This window comes from Physcomitrium patens, chromosome 2, assembly GCF_059467195.1.
Source record: "Physcomitrium patens ecotype Gransden chromosome 2, ASM5946719v1, whole genome shotgun sequence".
Lineage (NCBI taxonomy): Eukaryota > Viridiplantae > Streptophyta > Bryopsida > Funariales > Funariaceae > Physcomitrium > Physcomitrium patens.
In genome coordinates, this window is record NC_143411.1 from 7,528,302 (window position 1) to 7,555,530 (window position 27,229).

At 40.0% G+C, this 27,229-nt stretch overlaps 3 protein-coding genes across 5 annotated transcripts; 2 read left to right on the top strand and 1 right to left on the bottom strand.

The window, feature by feature from the left end:
* Positions 1-1,921: 1,921 nt before the first annotated feature.
* On the bottom strand, positions 1,922-3,201 carry LOC112292877 (uncharacterized). The gene is made up of 2 exons (XM_024541807.3): positions 2,978-3,201; positions 1,922-2,333 (listed from the first exon to the last, which is right to left on the bottom strand). The coding sequence occupies exons 1-2, from the start codon at positions 3,116-3,118 to the stop codon at positions 2,100-2,102; spliced, it is 375 nt and encodes a 124-aa protein (XP_024397575.2). The 5' UTR covers positions 3,119-3,201; the 3' UTR covers positions 1,922-2,099.
* Positions 3,202-13,402: 10,201 nt separating this feature from the next.
* On the top strand, positions 13,403-18,635 carry LOC112279096 (RPM1-interacting protein 4). Of its 3 annotated transcripts, none has more exons than XM_024513210.3 (8): positions 13,403-13,699; positions 14,907-14,957; positions 15,471-15,696; positions 15,820-15,960; positions 16,429-16,676; positions 16,864-17,091; positions 17,556-17,601; positions 17,879-18,635. In XM_024513210.3, exons 2-7 carry the CDS (start codon positions 14,952-14,954, stop codon positions 17,574-17,576), a joined length of 870 nt encoding a protein of 289 aa, XP_024368978.1. In that variant the 5' UTR covers positions 13,403-13,699; positions 14,907-14,951; the 3' UTR covers positions 17,577-17,601; positions 17,879-18,635. The 3 variants fall into 3 exon arrangements, with proteins under 3 accessions (XP_024368978.1, XP_024368976.1, XP_024368977.1); XM_024513208.3 differs by lacking the exon at positions 13,403-13,699 and adding an exon at positions 13,865-13,978; XM_024513209.3 differs by lacking the exon at positions 13,403-13,699 and adding an exon at positions 13,865-13,978 and having other exon boundaries at positions 17,890-18,635.
* Positions 18,636-19,580: 945 nt separating this feature from the next.
* Positions 19,581-25,274, top strand: LOC112279095 (DNA-directed RNA polymerase II subunit RPB2). The gene is made up of 10 exons (XM_024513206.3): positions 19,581-20,072; positions 20,318-22,012; positions 22,150-22,251; positions 22,449-22,574; positions 22,807-22,884; positions 23,076-23,171; positions 23,308-23,423; positions 23,593-24,160; positions 24,302-24,724; positions 24,852-25,274. Exons 1-10 carry the CDS (start codon positions 19,842-19,844, stop codon positions 24,972-24,974), a joined length of 3,558 nt encoding a protein of 1,185 aa, XP_024368974.1. The 5' UTR covers positions 19,581-19,841; the 3' UTR covers positions 24,975-25,274.
* Positions 25,275-27,229: the final 1,955 nt, after the last annotated feature.

Below are 27,229 nucleotides of genomic sequence, written 5' to 3' on the forward strand. Positions count from 1 at the left end.
GCATCTATCTTAGTGATAATATTGATAAATTAAGAACACATACTAATTTTTATTTCAAAAAATATAATAAATTAAAATTTAAAAAATAAATGCATTGGTATTTAATGATATTTAATAAGACAAGAGAAATTAAATTATTGTCAAAATTAATGTATTATCTTTTTTTATCATTTATTATTATACAAGTATTTTTTTAAATCAATATAAATATCCATAATTATAGATATTTATATTGGAATGGTAATAAAACTAGAATCTAAATCAAGATAGTGAGCTTTTTATATTGTAATTTTTTAAAAAAAATTAAGATTTTACAATATTCATCATTAAACTAAAATAATTATTTTACTTATCAAATAGATTATAATATCACTTTAGCATGTAGATTTTAATATATAGTTGAATCTCCAGTAATTAATACAATTTGTTGTAAATATTGATATTAATTACCTAAGTCTATTAAATTTTAAAACTTATCTTCTCCCCTTTCTCCAAACACAACTTCTTTTTCTTTTCCTTCTAATAATGTTTTTCTTCCTCTTCAACAATGTCTATTCTCGTTTCAATTTCACAATTTATGTAATTTTTGTCAATACCAGACTTCTTTTCTTGTTCTTCCGAAACACAACTTCTCATCTCTCTATTAATGCACAATTTCTTTTCTTTTCTTTTCTTTCTTCAATTTCTCTCCTTCATCTTAAAAACTTCCCCCCTAGGTCTCAAAAACTTCTCTTATCTTCATGGGAGACAACTTGGCCAAATAGATAAAATAAAAAACTATCTTGTTTAAAGTTTTGTCTCTAGGCATCTACAATATTTCAAATAAAAAATAATAATTATGAAAATATGAAATATGCCATATTTATTGAAAAACTAGCTTGCATAACTGCTTTTTTCAAATTAGACGTTGCTCATGCAAACTAGATACTTTAATGTTAAGCTAATTAGATAGCCATTTTAAATAATTTGATAAAAAAACAGATGCACAAACATTCAACTAGTTTAATATTAAATTTTCAAAATTTCAAAGTTGACACAAACTGAAAGGAATGAAGTTGCATGGTGAAAGTGGTTTTCATAATAGTATGTCCATTGAACTTGAGTTGCTTACACTACGAGCAAATGTCGCATAGTATCCACAGTGGGTCCTTCCAGCTTTGCTCCTCCTAATTAGTGGCAGAGTTCAAGGTCTCAAAGCCAGTCCACAAGACGCCGTCAATCTTACCCCCAAACATTGGATGCATTTCATACCTGCTGCTGTGTTGCTGGTCTCGTTCCACTTCTGGAAAAAACACCCATCCAGTTTCCTTTTTGTGTCCAAAGCTTGGGATGCCATGTTGGTCTTTCCTCAAATGGAGACTCCCAACGGCACGACCATTTACTCAACATTTTAAAGACGCTCTGCCAATTTTGGAGGATTCCGCGGTCTGATTCCACGTGCACAACACAGCCAGGAAAAATGATACCAGCCTCGTCGTCGTCGCGTCTTTTGTTTTACGTTTTGCTCCATGTCGCCACACCCCCCCCCCCCCCCCCCAGTTATGAAAATATATTTAGATTATTCCCTGCTGCCATCGATATCAAAGCTCAATCTGAACATCGTTAGAATCTTGCGACCTCGTAGCATGCCATATCTGGTGCAGCATTTATTGCACGCAGTTTCACATCGTTCCTGAGGCTTGCAACACCATCGTGCTCACGTCATGCAATGGAACCATCGCCGCAAGCAACCAAATAATTAAATAGCGCTGAGTTTTGACAAGCACGATACCAAAGACTGCTAAAGAATTTTCAGCAAGGGTTGACAAACAACGCTGCTGCATTTAGCATATTCCATGTGGTTATTGAGAAAGTTGTACTGTTGAGGGATGTGGTTGAGACCATGCAACACCAACACCTATCTCGACAGTACCTCTGGCAATGGTCACAAACATCGTAAATTAAGATCCGATGACGGTTTAGACGCTCAGATTTCTCTGAAAGTCTGAAATACACAATCGTACATGAAGATCCTCACATACTTCCAGCCTCTTTGGAAAGAGAATCTGCGAACAAGTTTATTTTTCGGCCACCTTCTCACGAACTTCATTCGCCTTATCTTACACGTTCTTCTTGACCACCTTCGTGGCTTTCTCGGTCTTCTCCTTCAGCTCCTCAATGGCCTCTCTCAACTTCTTCCGCACTTCTGGTTTGACGGTGCGCGCTTCAGCGGAGCGTGCAGACAGCAAGAGGAAGAGTCCATCAACCGCAACGCCTCCAGCGAGGACCATTGATTTGCGCCTGGAGCAATTTCCCTCTGATGATACCCTGACCTTCAATTCTCCATTCGACGCCTGCAGAGAAATTTAAGGGTTTCATATACGGGTTTTAACGGCTGCCACTCTGGTGTAGTGTGCATGACATGATCAGAACAACAGAGAGCTCCGCTGTTTTTCAGAGAGGATTCTTTCAATCATTCAGCCGGCCTCTTCAATTACAGCCACTGATGCAAACACAGCCTCACAACGACACGCCCCTAATTCTTCATCGTCGCACAGCTGTCAAATCTCACAGAAGAAGCTCCAATTTCTTGAGAGCGACTGTACATAGGAACAAGTATTGGCTAATTGGATTTTAGAACTCCAATGCAATCAGTACTGTAAGACTTCGCACAATTACTCTAACAAACTGCTGAGGAGGTTCTGCAGTCAAACGGGCGTTCAATTGCAAATCAAAAGGGCAATCTAAAGTACACGAACCACAAGGTTAAAACCTTATACAGCGTCGTTTCTGGACAAACCATCCATGACCTGAGAATTACGCCAAAAGCAAAACCGAGACGATCAAACAAAGAAGAACTAAGACACCATTGAAGTCCACTTATGCATAGGGAGGTGCAATTCCACGCCACTGAAATCAAAATTCCTTAATAATTCCCGTAAGAAAGAAGAAACACTCTCAAGGCAAGTGAAAAAAACATTAAGAGGAAGACGGATACCTGTCGGACTGGGACGGCTGAAATGGCAGATCTGAGGGTGAGCGATGAAGCCTGGGGAGTCCATGAAAACGCCGAAGAGAGAGGCCTCGAAGCGCTGATAGGTGCGACCCGCGCGCTGGCCATTGCTAACGAAGAAGACATGGTTTCGGACGCACCGATGAGAGATATGGAGGGCGTTGGTGGATTTCGAAAGCACAGGGGGCAAGCTGCTGCTTCGACCTGCGACGCAACACACATACACTTACACACGCCGGGGCATCCACAGGAAAGCCCTGCCCCGTCGACGAATGTAACTCGCCACGGTCGATGAATGAAGATATACGTCCATCCAAATATGTGAAAATCAGGATCAAGCTTGGTGAGAAAATCCGTGCGGAACTGGCGTGTGGACAAGACTCAAGGGGTGTGTAGTGTATGGTGCATTATGAGATTCTGAAATTATCCAGGCACCTTTTTATATTTTGTTTTCTCTGGAATGGGGCATCTCCGGGATACGGCTAGTTGAGCTACATGAGGTTTTTGCACCGTTTTTTGTTCACCAAGCCATTCTCTGTCTTGCAATTCAAAACAGTTGTATGGGAAGATTTGTGATTTTCATTTTAAATGGCATAGTCAATAATGTTATCTTACTTCCTTCGTATCTTGCAAATAAATCAACTAGTAAGGTGGTCTTGCCTACAAGAGAAAGTAATGTGGATATTTTAGCCATTCATGGCATTGATTAATGTAGCATCACTTATCTCCTTCCATAACAAAAATAAAGGCAGAATTAATTGATGAAGTGGAATGATCAATGTAAATGAATAGTGACAAAGTGAAGGCATCACTACACACAATTAGTGCATGGTATGAGGTAGTACCACCCTCAGAATATGGATAAAAAATTAAAAATCGAAATATTAATAACTTGCATGTTTTACTTACAGCCTAGCTAATTGTGTTCAAAGATGAAGGTTATATACAGTGACAAACAAAACCGAGTACAAAATCTGAAGTGCCAACTTTCAAGAGCAATTACAGAAATTTCAATGATTGCTTTATAAATCTGAAAGTTACATGGAATAATACACACAGTCTTGTACACATGTACAAAGTTGCACATCAAATTGATAACTAAACATCCTTCTACAAAGTCAAATCAACAACTATGTCTTGTACTCAGTATTGTTCAAAGAAAATCTTCAAACTTCAATATTTAGTCCAATAACCTTTTGCTTCTAAAACAGCTGAAATCCTTCTTGGCATACTTTTGTATAGTTTCTCACAATCTTTTGCATCAAAACTAGGGTAAATACTACAAACATTCTCCCACAATTCTTGAACACCTCTTGGCCTTGGAGTGACTTGGCTTAAACGCTGTTTGAAAAGGGCCCAAAAATGTTCCATTGGATTCAAATCTGGAAATTGAGCTGGCCATCGAAGGAGCTGAAATGGCTGTGAAGAGAGCCAAAATTGAACACTTTTTGCCATATGTTTGGGATCATTATCATGTTGAAAAACCACCTTAGTAGGATCTAAGTTGTAATTCTGTGTGGTACTTTGCAAGTAGGTTTCTAAATTTTTTTTGTACAAGTGTTGCTCCATTCTACCTTCAATTTGATACCAAGCACCCGGCCCAAAAGCAGTCATACAACTCCAAATCATAATTGAACCACCACCATGTTTGACAATTTGACTAACATGTTTAGCTCCAGGTCGTTCTCCTTCTCTCAACCAACACCAAGACCTACCATCTGAGTTAATTAGGTTAATCTTTGTCTCATCACTGAAAATAACCCGTTTCCAATCATCAACGGTCCAATTTTTGTATTTATGAGCAAAACTCAACCTTGGAAGAACATGTCTTTTGGCAAGTAGAGGCTTCTTTTGTTGTACACAAGCATCCAAATCAGCTTCTCTCAAACCACGCTGTTAGGGACATATTCCTTAGAACTTTCTATAGAGAAGTTTCTAGAACCTTCTAGAAAACAAGCCTCTGGAACCTTCTAGAAGAGAAGCCTCTGGAACCTTTTAGAGAAAAGTTTCTAGAAGCTTCTAGAAAGAAAGCCTCTGGAACTTTCTAGAAGCTTCCTAGATAATAAAAGTAGCTCGAGAAGCTTCCTAAGTAAGAGTATATATAGGGATCAAGGCTGAAGAGTTCTTCAGTCTTGACAACACATCTCTTGGAGTTCTAGCTCACCTTTCTGGTGTTGTTCTTGTACTCATCTGTTTAATCTAGTTCTGCCACTTCTTCTTGAACTTCTTGTTAGATTTCAAGTCTGTATTTTGTGTCCGTGACAGTTTGTCGAGACTGCACTAACTTGAGATATCAGAGCTAGTTCTTTCTTAGTAGAGTGTGGATTACCCCTCTACTTGAAGGTATACTAGCATTTCTTAGAGGTTGCGGATTACCCTCCTCTAAACTGATACTTCTCCTGTGACAATATTGGAGTCTTATTCTTCTTGGAGAGAGTGGATTACCCCTCTTCTTGAAATTCTTAAGGCGTTTTATAGGTTGTGGATTATCCTCCTATAAACCAATATTGCCTCTTGTAGAGTCATTTTTGTCCTTCTTTTAGAATGGCCGGAGGTCAAGACATTAGTATGATAGAAAGTTCGGAGTCTAAGTTAGATGCTATTATGAATGCCCTCGCTATGTTATCACAAAGAACTGCAGAGATTGAAGGAGTGGTGGCAAGGCTTCATAATGATGGAGTATCTGGGATAGCACAATCTAAACTACACCAGCCTCAAACTTCTGCACTTGGAGAAACAACTTTACCTCAAGTTCGACAAGAACCACTAGTTCTACAACATAAGGAGCCTCGAGTTAGCCTTCCAAATAAGTTCGATGGAACACGTTCTAAGTTTCGAGGATTCGTTAATCAAATCAGGTTGATAACAATTTTACAGTCCAAACGATATCCAATGGAGGAGTCACGTGTTGGGCTTGTTGGAACCTTACTTACGGGACAAGCTCTATCATGGTTTGCTCCTTTGTTTGAGAAACAATCATCCATATTAAACAACTTCGAAACCTTTTTGGAAGCATTTGCGGAAGCATTTGGTGAACAGGATAAGGTTCGATGGGCTACAACAAAGATCCAGTCGCTACGACAGGGGATGCGTTCTACATCAGTCTATGCTTCGGATTTCAGGCAATTAGTATGCGACATTAATTGGGATGAAGAAGCGTTGATGAGTCAATTCTATTGGGGTTTAAGAGATGATGTGAAGGATTTGCTGTTAACTCTTCCTGATCCACGAATGCTCAATGAAGCCATTAGCCAAGCTGTGAAGTGCGATAATCGCCTATTCCAACGTCGCCAAGATCAACGCTCAAGACAACATACAATTCGCCATGCTCCAACTATGTCGGCAAGCAGTGTGAATTCGCATTCAGAGGTGGAAGACATGCAAATTGATGCGGTACGTGTCAAATCTCTTACTATAGAAGAAAAAAAGTGACGTATGGAAGAAAATTTATGCTTGTATTGCGGTGGAGAAGGCCACAAAGTCGGAAACTGCCCCAAAAAGCAAAATCGAGGCATAGTCAAGACTAGGGGAGTATTTGTTCAAGAAAACGAGGATGCCCAGCCATAGTAGGAACCGTGCGGCTGGACAATGAAATATCCCAACAACAATCAGGTTCCTTTCTTTCTGCCCAACCTGCACTTTGTTTTACAATCCCTCTGTTTATCGGCCCTCAAAAATTGAGAACCTTAGCACTACTAGACTCAGGAGCATCTGCTTGTTTTTTAGACGAAGAATTTGCAAAGCGTCATAAGATCCCTTTAGTACAAAAATCAAAACCTGTTCATGTTGAGGTCATAGATGGGCGACCTTTATTGTCTAGTAGCATCACCCATGAATCAAAACCTATAGAAGTAACGTTTAAAGACCATAGTAGTCATATTATTTTTAATATTATTAGAATCCCATCAAATCCTATTATTCTTGGTCTTTCTTGGTTGAAAAAACATAATCCATTGATAGATTGGAGGTTGCGGAAGATGACTTTTCCCACAAAACCACCCAGGAAAAAACCTAGTAAAAAACCTCGAAAAAAGAAATCCTTATTCATTGGAGCAAGAGCGTTTATAAGATCATCTAAGAAAGGCACTCCATTTGTCATTTATGCGGCTCCAACTACCGAGGAGAAGATCTCAACAGCAAGTATACCGGAGCAATATAAAGATTTTGAAGACGTGTTTCAAAAGAAGAACGCCGACATACTACCGGAACACCGACCATATGATTGTGCCATAGACTTGCAAGAAGGAGCACAACCACCTTTTGGCCCAATCTACAATCTATCGCAAATGGAGTTGGCAGAGTTGCGAAAGTACATCGATGAGAATCTAGCCAAGAACTTCATTCGTCATTCAAAATCATCAGTTGGAGCACCCATCTTATTTGTGAAGAAGAAAGATGGATCATTACGGATGTGTGTGGACTATCGAGGCCTCAACAAGGTAACAAAGAAAAATTGTTACCCATTACCCTTGATTTCTAGTCTCTTAGAACAACTTGGACGTGTGAAGATCTTTACAAAAATTGATCTAAGGGGAGCTTATAATCTCGTACGAATCAAGGAAGGAGATGAGTGGAAGACAGCATTCCGTACAAGGTATGGTCCTTTCGAGTATAATGTCATGCCTTTTGGTCTTACCAATGCTCCAGCAGTTTTCCAACATATGATGAATGACATCTTTTGAGAACACCTCGATGATTTTGTTGTCATCTACTTAGACGATATTCTAATATTCTCTAAAAACGAGGAAGAGCATGAGAAGCATGTTCGTTTGGTCTTGGAGAAACTACGCAAGCGAGGACTATATGCCAAATTAGAAAAGTGTTTATTTCACCAGATGGAGATGGAGTTTTTGGGGTTCATTGCGACTATAGAAGATTTGAAGATGGACCCCAAGAAAGTAGAAGCAATCATGTCTTGGGAGGTTCCGAAGACGGTTAGAGACGTACAATGCTTTCTTGGTTTTGCTAACTTCTATTGGATCTTCATCAAGAATTATTCTCAAGTTGCTGCTCCTCTCACTCGATTAACATGCAAGGATAAGTTGGAATGGGGACCTTTGGCGGAGAAGGCGTTTCAAGAGTTGAAGACAACATTTACTACAGCTCGAATTTTAGTACATCCAGACTTTACAAAGGCCTTCTATTTAAAAACTGATGCTTCAGATTTTGCTTTGGGAGTTGTGCTTTCACAAATGAGTGAAGACAAGAAGCTCCATCCAGTTGCATTCTATTCTCGGAAGTTCTCTGCTACTGAAATCAATTATGAGATCCACGATAAGGAACTTCTTGCTATAGTGGATTCTTTCGAAGAATGGCGTCACTTTCTTGAAGGAGCTGCACATCCAGTAACCGTATATACGGATCACAAGAATTTGGAGTATTTCATGTCGGCTCGAGTTTTAAATCGGCATCAAGCTCGATGGAATATGTCGCTATCTAGATTCGATTTTGTTATCACTTATCGACCTGGAAGGCAGCAAGGACTATCCGATGCTTTATCAAGGAGATAATATCTTACACCAAAGGCTGGAGAAGCAGCGTTTGATCAACAATGTACAACGTTATTGAAGCCAGAGAGATTTCAACTTTGTGCTACTATTATATCATTTGATGCTGACTTCCTAAACCAGGTACGTGCTATGACCATTAAAGATTCAGTAGCCATTGATATCAAGCAACATACTGTTAGGGACATAGTCCTTAGACCTTTCTAGAGACAAGTTTCTAGAACCTTTTAGAAAGAAGTCTCTAGAAACTTCCAGAAGATTCCTTGAATATTCTCTTAGAATATTCTTCAAAGATTCCCTAAAGATTCTTTGAATATTCCTTAAAGATTCCCTTAGAAGGCTCTAGAAGATTCTTAGAATATTCTAGTAGATTCTAAGAAGTTACTTGAGAAGCTTCCTAACTCTTGGGTAGTTGCTCGAGAAGCTTCATAGTTCTTGGGAAGCTTCTTGATGCGCTTCCTTAGAACCATAGGCCAGTAGTATATATAGGAGTCGAGGCTGAAGAGTTCTTCAGTCTCGACAACGCATCTCTTGAAGCTCTAGCTCAATTCTCTTGGCATTGTTCTTGTACTCATCTGATAATCTAGTTCTTGTCATTTCTTCTTGAAATTCTTGTTTAGATTTCTTGTTTGTAATTTTGGTCCGTGACACATACCAATGACGGCAAGTTCAAGGTGGAGGGAGATCTTTTATACTTTGAAGAGCGATTGTACATTCCAAAAGGACCAGCACGACTCCGAGTTCTTCAATCTTGCCATGATTTTCCAGCTGCGGGACATTTTGGATTCAACAAGACCTTGGAGCTTATTTCCCGAGATTTTTGGTGGCCCCAAATGTGGAAGGATATGAAAGATTTTGTCCTCTCTTGTGACATCTGTTCAAGTTCCAAGAATCCTTGGCATCGCCCTTATGGACTTCTACAGCCATTGCCAATTCTACGTCGACCATGGTCTTCAATTTCTTTGGACTTCATCACGGACTTGCCATCATGAAACTCATTTGACAGCATCTTTGTCGTGGTAGATCGGCTTACGAAGATGGTACACTTTGTTCCTTGTAAGAAGACATCGTTCAGTGAAGTCACAGCAAGACTCTTTCTCGATAATGTGTATCGATATCATGGACTACCAGATGATATCATATCAGATCGAGGTACCCAGTTCGTGTCAAAGTTTTGGAGATCTCTCTTTGGGATATTGAAGGTGGATATCAAGCTTTCTTCAGCTTTTCATCCTCAAACTGATAGCCAAACGGAACGAGTGAACCAAGTCTTGGAGCAATACTTACGATGCAGCATCAACTATCAGCAAGACGATTGGACTGCATATCTATTGCTAGCCGAGTTTGCATATAACAACACCCTCCATGCATCGACTCAACAAACACCATTCTTTTCCAACTATGGGTATCATCCAAAGCTTGATTTATTGAGTCCGTCAACAAATAACAATCCAGCAGCTGAAGGATTTGCGAAGCAACTATTAGAGCTTCAAACTATGTTGAAGCTTCAATTACAATCCGCTCAAGAATCCTATAAGACGTCTGCAGATAGATTTCGGAATCAGGCACCTACTTTCAAAGTTGGAGATAAAGCCTGGCTTCTTCGACGAAATATCAAGACCAAGCGACCATGTGATAAGTTGGACTATCGAAGATTAGGACCATTTACCATCCAGAAGCAAATTAATCCAGTGGCATACCGGCTGGAGTTACCGGCTTCTATGAAGGTACATCCAGTCTTTCATGTTTCTCTGTTGGAACCTTATCGAGAGTCATCTTTTCCTGAAAGAGTGCAATGTCCGCCACCTAGTATTGAAATCGAGAACCACGAAGAATACGAGGTTGAAAAGGTATTGGATTCACGGCGAAGGTGGGGAAAGTTAGAATATCTTGTTCATTGGTGCGGCTATGACATTAATGAGCGAACGTGGGAGCCAGTTGAAAATCTTGTGAATGCGCCACAAAAGATACAGGAGTTTCATCAACGACATCTTGATAAACCTAAATCAATTCGACGATAGCTTCTTTCTGAAGCTTGTTCTCCCAACAATATAAGAAAAGGGGAGAGTACCAGCAAAATTCGTAGTTGATGTAGTTATTTTCTCCAAGATAGATCGTAGTTTGGTCTTTTGATATGGATAGCCAAGAAATAGATACTATGCCAGTCAGAGTATTGCAACCGAGTAGTTCACGAAGGCGACCCCGAGATGAAGAACTACATGTACCATGATGACGACGGAAGATACCGAGTAATCGATCACTGGTGATCGTATTTGAGATCGAGCTTGCTTAAGATGGTCAGTCAGAAGGCGTGTTTGCAGGACAATTTCACAATGAGGACACGGAAGTTCATGCTTGGTCAAAAGTCGAAGGCGTGGGCCACTACCGTTGGCTTCAAGGGTTGATGAACCATTTGCCTCGTGAACAACAGTTGGAGTTCATAGCAGAAATTATGCGACAGATCTTCATTTTCTTGCGTTGGTACTGATCAACAACATTGCTTCTCAGAGACCTCAAAACTAAAGGAGGGGGTGATGTTAGGGACATATTCCTTAGAACTTTCTAGAGAGAAGTTTCTAGAACCTTCTAGAAAATAAGCCTCTGGAACCTTCTAAAAGAGAAGCCTTTGGAACCTTTTAGAGAGAAGTTTCTAGAAGCTTCTAGAAAGGAAGTCTCTGGAACCTTCTAGAAGAGAAGTTTCTAGAAGTTTCTAGAAAAGAAGCCTCTGGAACTTTCTAGAAGCTTCCTAGATAATAAAAGTAGCTCGAGAAGCTTCCTAAGTAGGAGTATATATAGGGATCAAGGCTGAAGAGTTCTTCAGTCTCGACAACACATCTCTTGGAGTTCTAGCTCACCTTTCTGGTGTTGTTCTTGTACTCATCTGTTTATCTAGTTCTGCCACTTCTTCTTGAACTTCTTGTTAGATTTCAAGTCTGTATTTTGTGTCTATGACACACGCCTCAAGATGATGTCTAAGAAGTGTTTACCTGTTTTTTCTCGAAGTTGTTTTGCAGCTGCACTTGCCGTTTTGAGACAACCAGCAGTGACAAGGTGCACTCCAAGTCGCTTCTCTTGCTCTCCTAAAACCTTTGGACGTCCTCCTCTTTGCTTTTGTATTTCACCATTAATCTCCTTCCTCAGATAAGCTAGTGAAGACTGACTCATTCTAAATGAGTCTGCAACTTTCCTTGTAGAAACACCACTCCTAAGCTGCACCAATGCTTGGTTCTTCAATGATTCACACAACCGAGGCATAGAGATACAATTGACAAATCAACTTTCACTATAGATAGTACACAACAAGAGCAACACAACAAACAAAAAATGCCCTCAAATCTTGCAACAAGGAGTGTACATTGAAATTTCGAAATTTAGCAAGAAGAAGCAACCAAAACTGAGTACGCAAGTTTGTGTGCTTCTACAACACTTTTCTCATAAACCCTACCTCAAATGATAATGAGATTTTTCATCCATGTAGAAGACTGGATGAATACACACAATAAAAAAGTAATTCTATCAATTGACTTATGTGAGTTGGAAGGATCAATGAACTATGAGTGTTCAGATTTTGTACTCGGTTTTATTTGTCATTGTATATATATATATATATATTTTCTTGACACAGCTGAAGTATATATATATATATATATATATATGTATATTTTTTCTTGACACAACTGAAGTTTAGCCATTGCATTGATTGAAGAGGTAAGTACATGGCATTTAAGGACTTAATACAAGCGTAGGTGTTATAATACATTAATTGTTAAGCTAGTGTGTACAATTTTGCACCATGAGAAGGTATCTAGTACCTATCAGATTTATTTTCTGCCTTAGAAATATTGATTTCATATTTTATTATTTGTCGTAAATCATAATTAAGTAGAATAAGTATTTCACTGAAATAAGTAAAATATTTAATAATGTGACATATATACTTTTGTGCATCTTATTTGGATTTTTAAAATTGAATTTGATTTTATAAAAGTAAAATTTATGATGAATAATTTATGAATAACATTGTCAGGATATATATATATATAAATATAAATATATAAGCACATAATTCTAACGTTATTACTACCTTCATTTGAACCATAAAATTAATGCACATGATAATTTCTAAATCTTCTAGAAAGATGTTTTAAAAAATGAAATGAACACTTTCAAGATTTTTTAGTGCACCCTTGTTACGTGTAAATTCACCAATTGTTTCTGTACCCAAAAGCTATGGTTCTATACGCCTACTTTGGCAGTTTACAATCCTCCTGTTCATTAACCACTATGAAAAAATCCCTTTCATTTTTCTTTTAATAAAAAGAACAAAAAACATCACTTGAATCAACAACAGAACTTTAAAAAAATATAAAATTGTTTATAATCTACACCTCGGATTGATTTATCTTACAAATTCAGCCTCAACCAATCAATCCTCCAAAAAAACCACCCAGATTACACAAAGTAAATTAGCTGCCCATTATTTTAAAAACAGTTCACCTGAGTTATCTAAAACAGTAAGATATAAGTGCGCGAGGGAGAGAACTAGTGTTTTCGGCAATGTGAACAGGGACTTGATGGAGTGGGTTCTGCGAGGGGGGGGCTTATCACCGAGAAGTCCTATCACCGACGGAGCGGCGAAAGGGTCCGAAGTGGGAAACCGCGGGGAGTGAAGAAGGGTGAATAGTGTCCGACTCCAGCTCCAGCTTCTCGTCCTCTTCGTGGTGGTGGTCTTCAGGGAGTGGCACTTGCCACGAGGCGGAATCAGAGGAGGATTGATTAGTGGAAGAAGCGTCACCCAATCCAAGTGGAATCAACCACTTTGGGGATAAATCGAAAAGGAATCAGATGAACGGTGGGCAGCAACGGTAACGCCCACCAAGCGAGAAAGACAAAAAGAGGGCGAGAGCGAGAGCGAGTCAACCATGGGGGGAAGAAGAAGCAGTGTGCGGTTGAAAACGCGACTGTCACACGGAGACGTGGAACCATGGTCGGAAACGTGCACTGCATAGAAAGATTGGAGAGAAAGAGAGAGTGTGCGAGAGAGGGGGTGTGGGTCTTGGGGTCGTCGGTACAGATGACAAACCCAGTTTCGTCTTCCCAGTTTCGTCGTCATCGTCTTGTCGGCTGACGAGAGTCTCGGAACTCGTCGTCTCCCTGCTTCCGTGAGATTCATCACTTGGAGCTGCTCTGGATTTTTTAGGTGGGTTTCCGGTTTTCTGGTTTTTTTTTTTTTTTTTTTTTTTTTTTTTTTTTTCTGCTTTGCTGTCTCACTCTTGCAGCATGCTGGCCATAGCTCGGTCCCACTGGTATCTCTGTTAGGGTATGCTCTCCCTTTTCTCTCCCTCTTCCTTTTGCCCACCGCTTCGCTCGTTTCCTGCCCTCCTTGTTTCCTAGACCTTATTGGAACCGCTACGAACTGAGCTTGTTTGAGAAAACCGCAGCAGAGGGTGTAGAGGGTGTCAGCTAAAAACGCATTCGGGTGAGTTGTTTTCCGTGGCACTGTTGTGGATTGCTGGATGCGCTCAGATGACTGCGATGCTAGGGCCTTTTGGTTTGACTGCAATTGCTATTGTGAGTCTGTTGCTGGAAAATTTTGGGCGTTTGGGTAAGATTTGACGTTGCGGATCCCCAGCCCAGGGGGAGAGAGAGAGAGAGAGAGAGAGAGGGAGAGAGTGCAGCGAGTCAGTAATGAATTGTTTGTGTTACTTCGCTACTAAGAAGCAGTGTTCTAGTTGGAACATACATGTGGTAATATGACGAGGTTTATGGGTTGGAATTGTGAGATGCTGTGTTGCCGTAGGTGTATCAAGATCTGGTACTTGTGAGCTGAATGGGTCCTAGACAATTTAAACTGTATCAGCAACGGATAACTCTTCGTGTACACAAAAGCATAAACAATAGAAATGTGAAATTGCAAGAGTGGTATTTTAATAGAATTTCGGACTGAATTTGGTATTATACAACTATATTTTTACTTCTAGATTGTATCACACCGATGAATATTTCATGTCCCGGTTTCTTAGGAAGGGTTGATTCCATCGTTGTTGCAGCATTTTATTTTATTTTATTAGTGGACATTATTGGTTAGGTGGGAAAGTCAAGGTTAAACTGATGATCATGACAGCCTCTACGAACAGTAAAGATTATTCTTGTGCACGATTGTAAGCAAGGGCCGTCTTCTTCCATCTGTCTTGTGAAAATTAATGTGAGAAATTAATGTGCAAATTGTCTGATTGTGGGTGCAACTACGTCACTCCGAAAAATACGTAATACATTCATGTAATTGCGTAGCTTCCACTTTGAATGTTTTCATCAAGTAGGCTGTAGTGCTGAATTAGTTCTCTTAACTGTCTCAGAATTGTGAACATGTAGAGGACTAATGTTTTCACTGCAAACTATCGATGCAGAGGGCGAGAGCGGAAGACATTGTTTTACACAAAAGAAACTCTCTCATGGCGGTAACTTTTGCAGACCCTTCCATTGGCGCTATTGCGTTTTCTTGGATGCACTGTGTCGACAAGGAATAGCATGAATTTCTCCTAGTTTTTTCTTTACTTGAATTCCTTACTTATGTTAGATGGGTACTGGTAAAGTAACGGTGTATCCTTACAATTGTGTAAACCAATTGTTTTATAGAAAATTCAGATGTACTATGGATTTCTAGGTAAGAGCTGTGATGGTCATGCAGTGTTCCTACTTATCAGAATATGCTTGTCTGCGTTCATTAGAACGGTGTTTTGATGTGCTACTATTTGATGAGCAGACTTGAACAGTGATTGGATTTTGGATAATCTTTGTATGTTTCTTGTTCTCAGCTTCATGCCGTTCGCGTTCATCTACGTGTCACAGTTGCTTGATTTATTACTTCTCTATTTCTCACGAGTACCGGACTACTGTTTTTGCAGTGCTGCAGATAGTTCTCCGTGATTGTTTTGCTTTGTCCTGATCTATGTCGTCTGATTATGTTGCAGCGACCCCATGTTCCAAAATTTGGAAATTGGGATGCAAATGGAGGAAACGGCGGAGCTTACACTGCAGTTTTTGATCAGGCTCGTACTGGCAAGGGTGGAAAGCCCATCAACCCCAATGATCCAGCTGAGAATGAAGCTCTAGCTGCCCAAATATATGGTGGCCCTCTTCCTACTCAGCGAAATAATGATCGCCCCCCACCTCGTACAAGACCGGCGCATGTTACTGGTGATCTTCTCTTTAAACCTTGAATGCCACGAAAATGTTCATTTGAAGAGCATCAAGTTTTTTCATTGCTTTAGGTTTGATGAGTCTCTTTCTCTGACGGGAATGATGGTTTGGAGCAAACAGAAGACGCTGCAAACCGCCCACGACATGAAAGGCGCTCAAGTCGTGAGGATTTGGATGTACGTAGATCAAATGATTCGGCTAGTCGTCAACCATCTTCTGATTACCAAGGACCTGCTCGCAAACCAGTAGGTGGACCTGGTGGTGAGATCTCATACTTCATCAAGTCATGTTCTTTTTACACTGAGCGTCATCCTTTTATGTGTTTCGAAATGGATGTTATGATTCTACTCGGTTTTCTGGCAATCGGGTTTTCTTTGTCAGTTAAATTATGTTCAGCCAACTTCATGTTCTTTCAATTAGAGTGCCGGGAAATTACTCTTTCTACCTGGAGGGTGGTGACCCACTTCTTATGGATAGGGTATCAAAGGTGATTAGGGTTATCATGGAGTTAATCTCATCACAAAAATTACCTGAATCGTGATGACCTTATGAACATTCTTTTTACAACTCAGAACTAAAGAACCCTTGCCAATGAATTTGCAGGACGGGGTTATGCTTTTGGTAATTATTTGATGTTTTTACTTTGTCCTCGTTGGATTACTGCCTTTTTGGAGAGTTATTCTGTGTCTTTACATTTAGAATTGCTTATTGGTCTTTCTGTGTCTACAGGTCGAGCTGAACCTCCATTCAGGCGTCCTCAACCAGATATGGATGGCGATGGCTCAAGCCATAATGCTGAGCGCGCACCTGCAAATCCTCATGCCAATAGAATGAACGCACGTGAAACTGGACGAGGTGCTGCCTCACCTGCCTGGGAGCGGAGAGGTCGAAATCCATCTGGAGGAGACGAAGGCTCTGTGTTGGGGTCAGGTACTCTCAAGTCTCGTCCGCGACCCCAAGGTGGAAGAGCTGAGGAGGTATAGAACAGTTCCTTGATGTCGCAATTTCACTAATTATTCTGCTAGAAGTGCTTACTCACTAGAAGCATTGTGCGAAAGTTATGTTCTACAAGCAAGTGATGTTCTGAATACTGTTAATAAGGCATGCATTTAGATTGCTAGGGGAGTCTATCTTTGATTTGAGGAGCGTTGAATGTGTTGACAGTCGGGTAAAGGTGGTGCATTGCCCAAATTTGGAGATTGGAATGAGAAAGACCCAAATGCTGGAGATGGTTTTACCATGATCTTTCAGAAGCTTTCAAATGAGAAGAGAGAAGGTGGACCAGTGCACATTCCTAGGTTGAATTCAGACCACCAGGCATCTCATGAGGACAGTCTCGGCAAGCACAGTCAGCTTGGTGTGCAAAAAACTTCCAATGCGAACGATCAACCGGTAAGTGTAGGTAGCAGCGTTTGCTATTTGATGCAAGGAATGTTGTTTGCTTCTCCAATAAAAATTCTACTAACTCCTTGCTTAGGAATTTAATGAGGTCGTCCTTGAGCATCTGGACGTTTAGTATGTCGCCAAGTTTGCTTGAAATTGTGGAATGAATATCAAAATTGTTTTTGTCTTTTTTTGTAAACCTTTATGTTGGCTCCTTTATGGACGTCGGGAATTGCAGGAGGTAGATGGAAACATGTCATGCAGTGTCAGGATTTTGAGTTTTATGCTAAATATCAGCATTCCCTTCCAATGATATTTTCTCGTCATTAACTAGCTGCATAATACTATTGTACAATATTACTTGTACGCGTTGGTAAGCTTGATGTATGAACAATGCATTACCTGTTAGGAACAACTTGGAACGAAATATGAGATATGAGCTGATCACACCATGTTGGATGTTCTCATTGCAGAAATGCTGCGTCATTTTGTGAAGAAGTAACAGTGTGACTTTTAAATGTGAGTTTGTTACTTTTTTCCCAGTAAGATGTTGATGATTGCTGTAGATATCAATAAGTGTACTGAGAAAGATTTATGTGGTCAGTTTGCGTGTTGCGTTAGGGTGTTGATGAAATCAAACTCGTTTAGCAGCGGATACTCATTTATTGATACAGTTATGTACTTTGTCATGTGCATTCGATGTATTGTGTTATTGTCGTTCTTCACAGAATGTTTTTAGTTGCAGTATCCATCTCCATGTTTACGGGATCCGTTTCCTGATTTAGTTTTATTGCAGCCTATTTGCAGTGGTTTTGCTGCTTTAGTGGTTTCGAAGACGACTATGACCGATTATTAATCACGGTCGAGCTGTTAGCAGTCTCAACGTCAAATAACAGGAAGGTTACACGTCTACTGTTACGTTTGGGTACCTTCAGTCATTTGTAAACTTTCTTCTGCGCAGTTACACTGGCGAGTGTGGTTTCTTCATGTGCTATTAACGCAGTTATCGAGTATCTCCGAAACGCAGGCTGTCAATATCTTAGCAAGCTATCGTTTTCTGAAATTTTTTATTTTGTTTTTTCTTTTTTATTTTCAAAAAAAGTTTTCTATAGTGAAGTTTTGAGAGGCTTCTTAATTTGGCTTTCCTGAGAGAATTCCTGAGGCGCGGTCTGTTGATCTCTAAATGCACCTGCGTTGGGCTGATAAAATTTGCAACAGTACTTATTACATCTAGGCTTGCAGGATCATACTTCTGTCACCTCCGTGTGTAGTTTGCTTTGCACTGTTGATCTGACTTTCTGTTGATGAGGACCAACTCTTGATGTAACCATGTCTAATCATAAGACAGTTTTATGTAGTGGAGGCTACCTCCATTTCGGAGGTTGAGGTTTGGAGATATGCAATGTTTGTGACCATAATGTGCCGTTTCCCCTAGGCACAGAGAGAATTGTCAAATTTCGAATCCAACGGAGAAACCCTGTTTCATTTTTTTCTCCTTTGGGTTTCCTTTGTAGCATTATAAATGTAATAGAGCAGTTATGTGATCTGTTCCAGCTCTGCTGTCTTTGAGGTGCTCCTTGTTATGCAAGGCATCTGCGGTGGTATTGTAAATATTGTTGTTTTTCTTTGCTACTTCACACGACAGTACGAATTTGTGTTGGCGTGCATTTTCAGTGCTTACATGAGTTCTATTTAGGGCCCTGTTGAATGTGCGTATTATCTGCTCATGTGAGTATAGCGGTGTCGTGCTGCAGTCCTTCATCTGCCTTGCTCCAGAAGCAACCGGAAAAAGCTTATTCAACCAATTCGTGTCTAAAAGTGTTGACGCGTGATTATGCTGGGACACAGGCCACATCTTGACCTTCAAAAGTCTGGAACATAAGACTCGACCACCCGAAATTTACCCAACACTGGCTGAATGTTGGTCATCCTATTGCACCCTTAACTGTCAGTATGATCTAGTGTTAATCAATGCTTAACCAGAGTCATGGTTTAGAACAGCATCAAAACTCTGTCGACCACCCAAGATAAAATCCAGCGGTAGAATTAGAATCATCGGTGAAAAAACCCATGAAGCAACCTAGTATTTTAATAACATCACGTATCGGAGCAAGTGGAACTAATCTCACAACCGCAAAACAGCACTAGATTTGTGTTGAATCCCCAAGGAATCCCATTAAGCAGCAGTCGATTGCATCGAAAAACGGTGCAATTCGTCACAATGACCAGAAAGTTACACGCAGTTTGTTCAACGTAACCTAAAAGCAGAAATTCCGAAGATAATGCGAACACCGGGTTTTTATTTATTTACTGAGTTGGACCCTAAACCTGGAAGAATGGCTCCGAGCGGGGTCTTTCGTGGGTAGTGACGGTGGTTACTGATGCGGTACAGAATGCCGGTTTAACACCGTCGATGAATCCAACGCATCCGAAGGTCGCGAGCTCTTGCACCGGGCTATATTTTGTGGAGACCAGCCATTCGGGTTGCTGTCGAGCCTTCGCTTCGCAGGCTTCACGACCAGAGCCATAGCTGCGCAGAATTGTTGCTGTCGGTGCGTTACAAGCATCGCCATCTCTAACTTAACCACAACAAGCATTGAACAACTTTTTCAGCCACCGGGTTCAGAAAGAGCCAAGGACAGCGGCGTTTTGTTTGATAGGGAAAGGGTTGTCGAATTTCTCGAGGGGGTTCTAGGTTAGGGTGGTGGTGTCGAGAAGGTACAGGAGGTTTGGATTTGGGCGAGAGGAGGTTGAGCAAGATGTATGGCGGTGACGAGGAATACGATGATGAAGAGGAGGAGATAACGCAGGAGGATGCGTGGGCGGTCATCAGTGCGTACTTTGAAGAGAAGGGTTTGGTGCGGCAGCAGCTGGACTCGTTCGATGAGTTCATTCAGAATACAATGCAGGAAATCGTGGACGAGTCTTCGGATATCGAGATTCGTCCCGAGTCACAGCACAACCCCGGTCGTCAGGCTGAGATTGGCGATGTATGCCCTCTCTTTATCTCTCGCGCTCTCGCTCGCTCGTTGTTCACCGCTTTGTGTTAGGGCACATTTCACAACATGTAGAAACCACTTATTTCGGTTGCAATCCTCCAGAGCTTGTGTTCTAGGGTTTTCATCCTTCTACGCCCAAGGATGGCTCAATCCATCGGATTTAGTGATTATTTGTATTGGGAGGCTGTTACTTCAGCGCACTCTTTTGACTTGAATTCTGGCTTGTTCTGATTTAGGTTACATACAAGATCAATTTTGGTCAAATCTATCTCAGTAAGCCTATGATGACTGAAGCCGATGGAGAAACGGCCACACTTTGGCCGAAGGCTGCTAGGCTTCGAAACTTGACGTATTCAGCTCCACTCTACGTGGATGTCACCAAGTTTGTCACGAGGAAGACTGAAGATGGGGAGGAGGAGACGGAGCAAGAAGATCTATCTAAAGTTTATATTGGCAAGGTGCCCATCATGCTTCGTTCACGCTATTGCACACTATTCGAAAACTCCGACAAGGACCTTACTGAGCTCGGAGAGTGTCCCTATGATCAAGGAGGCTATTTCATCATTAACGGCAGTGAAAAGGTGCTCATCGCACAGGAAAAAATGAGCACGAACCATGTGTATGTCTTCAAAAAGAGGCAACCGAATAAATATTGTTACGTGGCTGAAGTGCGCTCTATGGCTGAGAACCAGAACAGACCCCCCAGTGGTATGTTTGTTCGAATGCTCTCCCGAGCTGGTGCTAAGGGAGGTTCTTCGGGACAATATATTCGCGCGACGCTACCCTACATCCGCACGGAAATTCCAATCATCGTGGTTTTTAGGGCTCTAGGTTTCGTGGCTGATAAAGATATCTTGGAGCATATTTGTTACGACTTCAGTGATACTGCCATGATGGAGTTGCTGAGGCCTTCTCTGGAGGAAGCTTTCGTGATTCAGAATCAACAAGTGGCTCTTGATTACATTGGAAAGCGTGGTTCTACTGTTGGAGTTACTAGGGAAAAACGTATTAAGTATGCAAAGGAGATTCTGCAGAAGGAAATGCTTCCCCACGTGGGAGTAGGAGAGTTTTGTGAAACAAAGAAGGCTTACTTTTTTGGTTATATTATCCACCGGCTGTTGCTCTGTGCAATAGGTGGAGCAGAAGATGATCGTGATCATTATGGCAACAAGCGGTTGGATCTTGCAGGGCCCCTTCTTGGTGGGCTCTTTCGGATGCTTTTTCGAAAGCTTACAAAGGATGTCCGAGGATACTTGCAAAAGTGCGTGGATAATGGGAAAGAAATCAACCTTGCCTATGCAGTCAAGGCTAAGACCATTACAAGTGGTTTGAAGTACTCGCTGGCTACAGGAAACTGGGGGCAGGCAAACACAGCTGGTGTGAGAGCAGGAGTATCGCAGGTGCTGAATCGCTTGACCTACGCTTCGACTCTCTCGCATTTACGTAGACTCAACTCCCCCATCGGTCGTGAAGGCAAGCTTGCGAAGCCCAGGCAGCTTCACAATTCCCACTGGGGTATGATGTGCCCAGCTGAGACCCCCGAGGGTCAGGCATGTGGACTTGTCAAGAATTTGGCGCTGATGGCATATATTACTGTCGGCTCAGCTGCCAATCCAATTCTGGAGTTTTTGGAGGAGTGGAGTACTGAGAACTTCGAAGAAATTTCTCCTGCTGTGATCCCCAACTCCACAAAGATTTTCGTGAATGGTCTGTGGGTGGGAATTCATCGCAATCCTGAGTTGCTTGTACGAACACTGCGTCAACTTCGGCGACAGGTCGATGTTAACACTGAAGTGGGGGTTGTGAGAGATATCCGGTTAAAAGAGCTACGACTGTACACGGATTACGGACGTTGTAGTCGTCCTCTTTTCATTGTTGAGAAGCAACGTTTGCTTATTAAGAAGCAAGACGTTCGAGCGTTACAAATGAAGGTGAGAACCATATTTATTTATTGATTGATCTGTGCGTATAATTTCGTCATTGATATTTTGTAATAATGTTGGACTTATTGTTACTTGTTATATGTACTTCTCATTTAATCTGATCTGGAACTGGCAAACTCTGTCAGGAATCCTCCGAGAACAGTTGGTACGATCTTGTTTCTAAGGGGTTCATTGAGTACGTGGATACTGAAGAGGAGGAGACGACTATGATCTCCATGACCATTGCTGTATGTTTTTTTTACACCCGGTGATTACGCTGTTTGTGCTTAAGGGCATATTTCTACTGTGATTAATTACTTAATTTTCCAGTAGTTTGTAAGACCTAGTTGCATAACTTGTGTAGACCTTGGGAGCTGCATGACTTATATGTTTCGAGTGTTCTTTCCCTAGATTGGCAACTGAACGTAGTCAATATTGCTACTAGGATCTTGTCAATGCCAGGAACAATCCAGAGGAGGCCTATTCTGACACATACACGCATTGTGAGATTCATCCCTCCATGATTCTGGGGGTCTGTGGCTCTATTATCCCCTTCCCTGATCACAACCAGGTATGACACCGTTTACAGAGATTTAACTGCATCGCAATTATGAAAGTTCGACGTTTTTCTTTTATACTAGTCTTCAATGCGGTTCCTGAATAGGTCTAAAGTTTGTTCAGCTTTTGGATTTCATATTTGGCCTGGGCAGTGATTAATTTGCACTGTGTTATTTTACTTGGCATTATGCAACATAGATATACAGAAATTAGAACAAACATGACGCGTTGCATTTTGTGTGCAGTCGCCACGTAATACCTATCAGTCTGCTATGGGCAAGCAAGCTATGGGAATTTATGTCACAAACTATCAGCTTCGAATGGTAAGTATTCTTGTAGATTTGGAGTTTCAATCCTTGATATCTTCTCAAAGCACCGCATAGTGGCATCACATTTTACGGCGAGGACCAGAATAATGCGTCAAAAGTTGCATTTAGAGTTATTGCTTGCAATTTCTAAAACTATTTTGAAATGGAGGACTAATTTGACCTCCAAATAATCGTCAACGTTTCAGGACACGCTAGCTTACGTCTTATACTATCCCCAAAAGCCGTTGGTGACCACGAGAGCCATGGAGCACTTACATTTCCGACAACTTCCTGCTGGAATCGTAAGTATGCCTTTTGTTGCTGCTTTCATTCTACTTGTGATCCTGTGATTTTTTTAATTGTTATCTTTTTATACTTCATAATCTAATCTCAGTTTGCGTAGTCCAGATTTTCATGGTTTGGTTTGTTGTTTTGCAGAATGCAATTGTAGCTATTGCTTGCTACTCAGGTTATAACCAGGAGGATTCTGTCATCATGAACCAATCTTCTATTGATCGAGGGTTTTTCCGCTCTATCTTTTACAGATCCTACAGGTAATCGTCTCAACCTAAACCTTAGCCCAGATTTGTGTTTCCCATGTCTGTATTCACGAGCTATATAGAAAGCGTGGATGAAGGAAGTGTTTAACTATGTTTTAGACAATATGGGTGCTTTATTAGTTAGAAATGTGGGATGACATCCTTCTGTTATGCTTCACTACAGGGATGAGGAGAAGAAACAAGGCACTCTGATTAAGGAAGAATTTGAGAGACCCAATAGAGAAAATACCACTGGTATGCGGCATGGTTCGTATGACAAGCTTGATGACGATGGACTTGCCCCACCTGGTACTCGAGTATCAGGCGAGGATGTTATCATTGGCAAGACTACACCGTTGCCACAAGATGACAACGCTAGCCAAGCCCAGCGATACACAAAGCGGGATCAGAGCACTTGCTTGCGGCATAGTGAAAGTGGTATGATCGATCAAGTTTTACTGACAACCAACGCCGATGGTCTGCGTTTTGTAAAGATCAGGGTTCGGTCTATCCGGATTCCTCAAATTGGAGACAAGTTTAGTAGTAGACATGGACAGAAGGGAACAGTTGGAATGACTTACACCCAGGAAGATATGCCTTGGACTCAAGAGGGAATTACACCAGATATCATTGTCAACCCCCATGCTATTCCGTCTCGAATGACTATTGGTCAGCTCATTGAATGTATTATGGGCAAAGTGGCTGCTCACATGGGAAAGGAAGGAGATGCCACACCATTCACTGATGTCACTGTAAGTAGTTGCTCTTACTAATGATGTTTTGGTAAGGTGGCCACTTATGTTGGTTCTAATCGTTTAATAATTGTACATCTAGAGTGTTGTCTGTACCCTTGTTTTCTTTTGTTAATTAATACTTCTGCATGTTTCCTTCAGGTGGATAACATTAGTAAAGCCCTGCACAAGTGTGGTTACCAAATGAGGGGTTTTGAAGTGATGTACAATGGGCACACAGGCCGAAGGCTTACTGCACACATCTTTTTGGGTCCTACTTATTACCAGCGACTCAAGCATATGGTTGATGATAAGATTCATTCAAGGGGACGAGGTCCTGTGCAAATCTTGACACGACAGCCTGCAGAAGGTCGATCCAGGGATGGAGGTTTGCGGTTTGGAGAGATGGAAAGAGATTGTATGATCGCTCACGGTGCAGCTCATTTCCTGAAGGAGCGCTTATTTGATCAAAGTGATGCTTACCGAGTTCACGTTTGTGAGCATTGTGGTATCATTGCCATCGCCAACTTAAAGAAGAATACTTACGAATGCCGAGGCTGCAAAAACAACACTGATATTGTACAGGTAATTGTCATCATACTTTCCCAATCTTAACTCTCATGTTGACACCTTAGCAAGTATCAAAGTGTGTGCTGTTTACTGTATTACACAGGATGTTTGTTTTGACTACGAATCTGTTGTGTTGATGCAGGTGCATATTCCGTATGCTTGTAAGCTTCTCTTTCAGGAATTGATGTCAATGGCAATTGCTCCTCGAATGTTTACCAAGGAGTTGAAGATGAGAAGCGAACATGCGAAGAAAGCTGCTGCCTAATTATTCTGGGCCTGATGTATAGTAGAAGATTTTAGATTGATATTTAGAGTTCCAGCATTGAAGGAATAGAAAGTTGTTCTAGACAAGCTATGCCCATCTTTGAGAGGTACACCTTCTGCAGGCTTATAGTTTACGGTGTAAAGTTGAGGGTCCATTTTTTGGTATTGGTTAGAGCATCACAGATCGGGGAGTGTCGGCTGTCATGATGAAAGCAGAAGTTGACGTTCGTTTTTCTTATAGTTTTTAAAATTATCTGATGAAAACAAAACAAAACAAAATATAACTTTCAGTTCAGTATCAGTTTCAGTGTCTCGGATTTTTAAAGGCTGCGCTGTCAACACCTTGTTCTCTACGCCATGCCCGACTTTAACCTGTTTGATACTGTTGCTAAAAGTGCTCTAGTAACTCTGACAATGTCGTTTATTCTACATAAAAACTAGAGAGAAAGGTCTCGTTAAAATGGTTATTGTTATAATATGTTCGTGCTAATCTATGCAGTCATGATTTTTGAATTTTATTGATCAATAATACTAAGGTTGAGTACAGAAGGATTTATCATTGATGTAAATATTGAGGATAAAGTATAATAGATTAACGAAATTTGGAATTATTTTGTTGTATTGAGTAATTTGTGCTTGAATGATAGAATGACAACATGGCTTGATGACTTGGTGAAAATACAGAAAGATAATTTTTGTAATTGATGCATTTCATGTAACATCTAAATAATTTTGCAGTAGCATGAAATGCATATCTATGTAAAAATTAAACACTGTTGCAAATCATTACCATTAATTCTTCATTTGATTAAAACCCTAGAATTTATCAAAAATGTTATCTGCAAATTGTTTTAAAGCTTCTTATGGGAAGTCTTGATTAGACTTTTAGATGGCAACTCTTGTTCTACAAAAGCTTTCAAAAGCTTGAACTAATTAGTTTCTATTTTCTTAAAATGATAAATGAGGGTAAAACTTATTTTTAATATATTATACTGATATTATATTAATAAAATTTAATTTTCTTCATTGTATTAATTTGTATGTTGAAGCTTCAAGTTATGTCCTTGTTATTGTATGTATGACATTGACAACATGCATGATTTTTAATCTCTAAAGTTCCTTGTGTTATCTTTCTGTCTAATCTCCAAAACTGTCAAAAAAAAAAAACCCCTTTCAAGAAAATGACTTTCAAATCTTTCAACATTTTCTACTATAAGATCTTGTTCCTAACTTATAATAGGGTGTGTCTACTGAATATTAGGTACTCAAGTCATTGCATGTGCGAGATCATAACATTCAAAGTTGAGGGAAAAGTTTTTTTTGGTGTTGCCCAAAAGGCATAGTGAGACTTGTGCTACACACAATTCCTACTTGTGGTTCTAAACTTTTTAGGAGAATATTTTTTTAAAAGATATCCTCAAGTTGAGCACATGCATATAAAATCTTAGAAAAAGAAGACATATATAACACTTTTAACTAAATTGTTTTCAAGAAGTAGAGAGTTGAAAAAGTAGTAACAAAGAAATTATTTGAAAAAACAACATTGTTTTCAAAAAATCTATACTTAAAAATGGACTGTAGGTAGAAGCATTTTAATATGTTTTAGGAGGAGGAGAATATATATATATATATATATATATACATATATACACATATATAAAGTTAAAAATACAACCTGCAAAATTGCCCGCAATTATAGTTATGTGATTGGGGTAGGTACTTGCCCAATCCTCTCCTATTGGGATCTAAATCTAAAAAACACCATAACCAATTCCAAAATTTTCATAAAATTCATATTCATAAAAATTTCTACTATCTTTTTTTTTATTATTTTATTATTTTATTATTTATTTATTTTTTTGATAAAAATACAAAATTTTGATACTTCATGTAAAATGTTCAAAACGGCCAAAAAGTTCTTTGGATTTTAAGAAGTTTAAGGGATTAATGAATGATACTTTAATAAATATCTAAGAGAAATTTAATCATAAATGACATTTTTTGTATCATTTTCACTTTTATTTCTATTAATTTTCATTCATCAAGAGAGATTAAATTACACAATACTTATAATAAAAGATTTTATAACTAAAAATAATAATCAGTCTAAAGTCAAGTTTGTGAGTAGCCTTCCCAAAGAACAAGGAATTGGAATATTTCACAATAGTAATGAATCTTAAGGACACGAAATGGTGCAAGGGAATTCAATGAGTTGACCATAATTTTTACTTAAATTATTAATTATTATTTTTGGAA

What these genes read in the sequence shown, in the direction of transcription:
- LOC112279095 (XM_024513206.3), top strand. Translation starts at nt 19,842, where the DNA reads ATGTATGGCGGTGACGAGGAATACGATGATGAAGAGGAGGAGATAACG. An exon ending in TGATCTCCATGACCATTGCT is followed by an intron (nt 22,252 to 22,448) that starts GTATGTTTTTTT and finishes TATTGCTACTAG; the next exon opens with GATCTTGTCAATGCCAGGAA. An exon ending in ACAACACTGATATTGTACAG is followed by an intron (nt 24,725 to 24,851) that starts GTAATTGTCATC and finishes GTGTTGATGCAG; the next exon opens with GTGCATATTCCGTATGCTTG.
- LOC112279096 (XM_024513210.3), top strand. An exon ending in AAGGTGGAAGAGCTGAGGAG is followed by an intron (nt 16,677 to 16,863) that starts GTATAGAACAGT and finishes ATGTGTTGACAG; the next exon opens with TCGGGTAAAGGTGGTGCATT. An exon ending in CCAATGCGAACGATCAACCG is followed by an intron (nt 17,092 to 17,555) that starts GTAAGTGTAGGT and finishes TTCTCATTGCAG; the next exon opens with AAATGCTGCGTCATTTTGTG.
- LOC112292877 (XM_024541807.3), bottom strand. Translation starts at nt 3,118, where the DNA reads ATGTCTTCTTCGTTAGCAATGGCCAGCGCGCGGGTCGCACCTATCAGC. An exon ending in CAGCCGTCCCAGTCCGACAG is followed by an intron (nt 2,334 to 2,977) that starts GTATCCGTCTTC and finishes ATTTCTCTGCAG; the next exon opens with GCGTCGAATGGAGAATTGAA.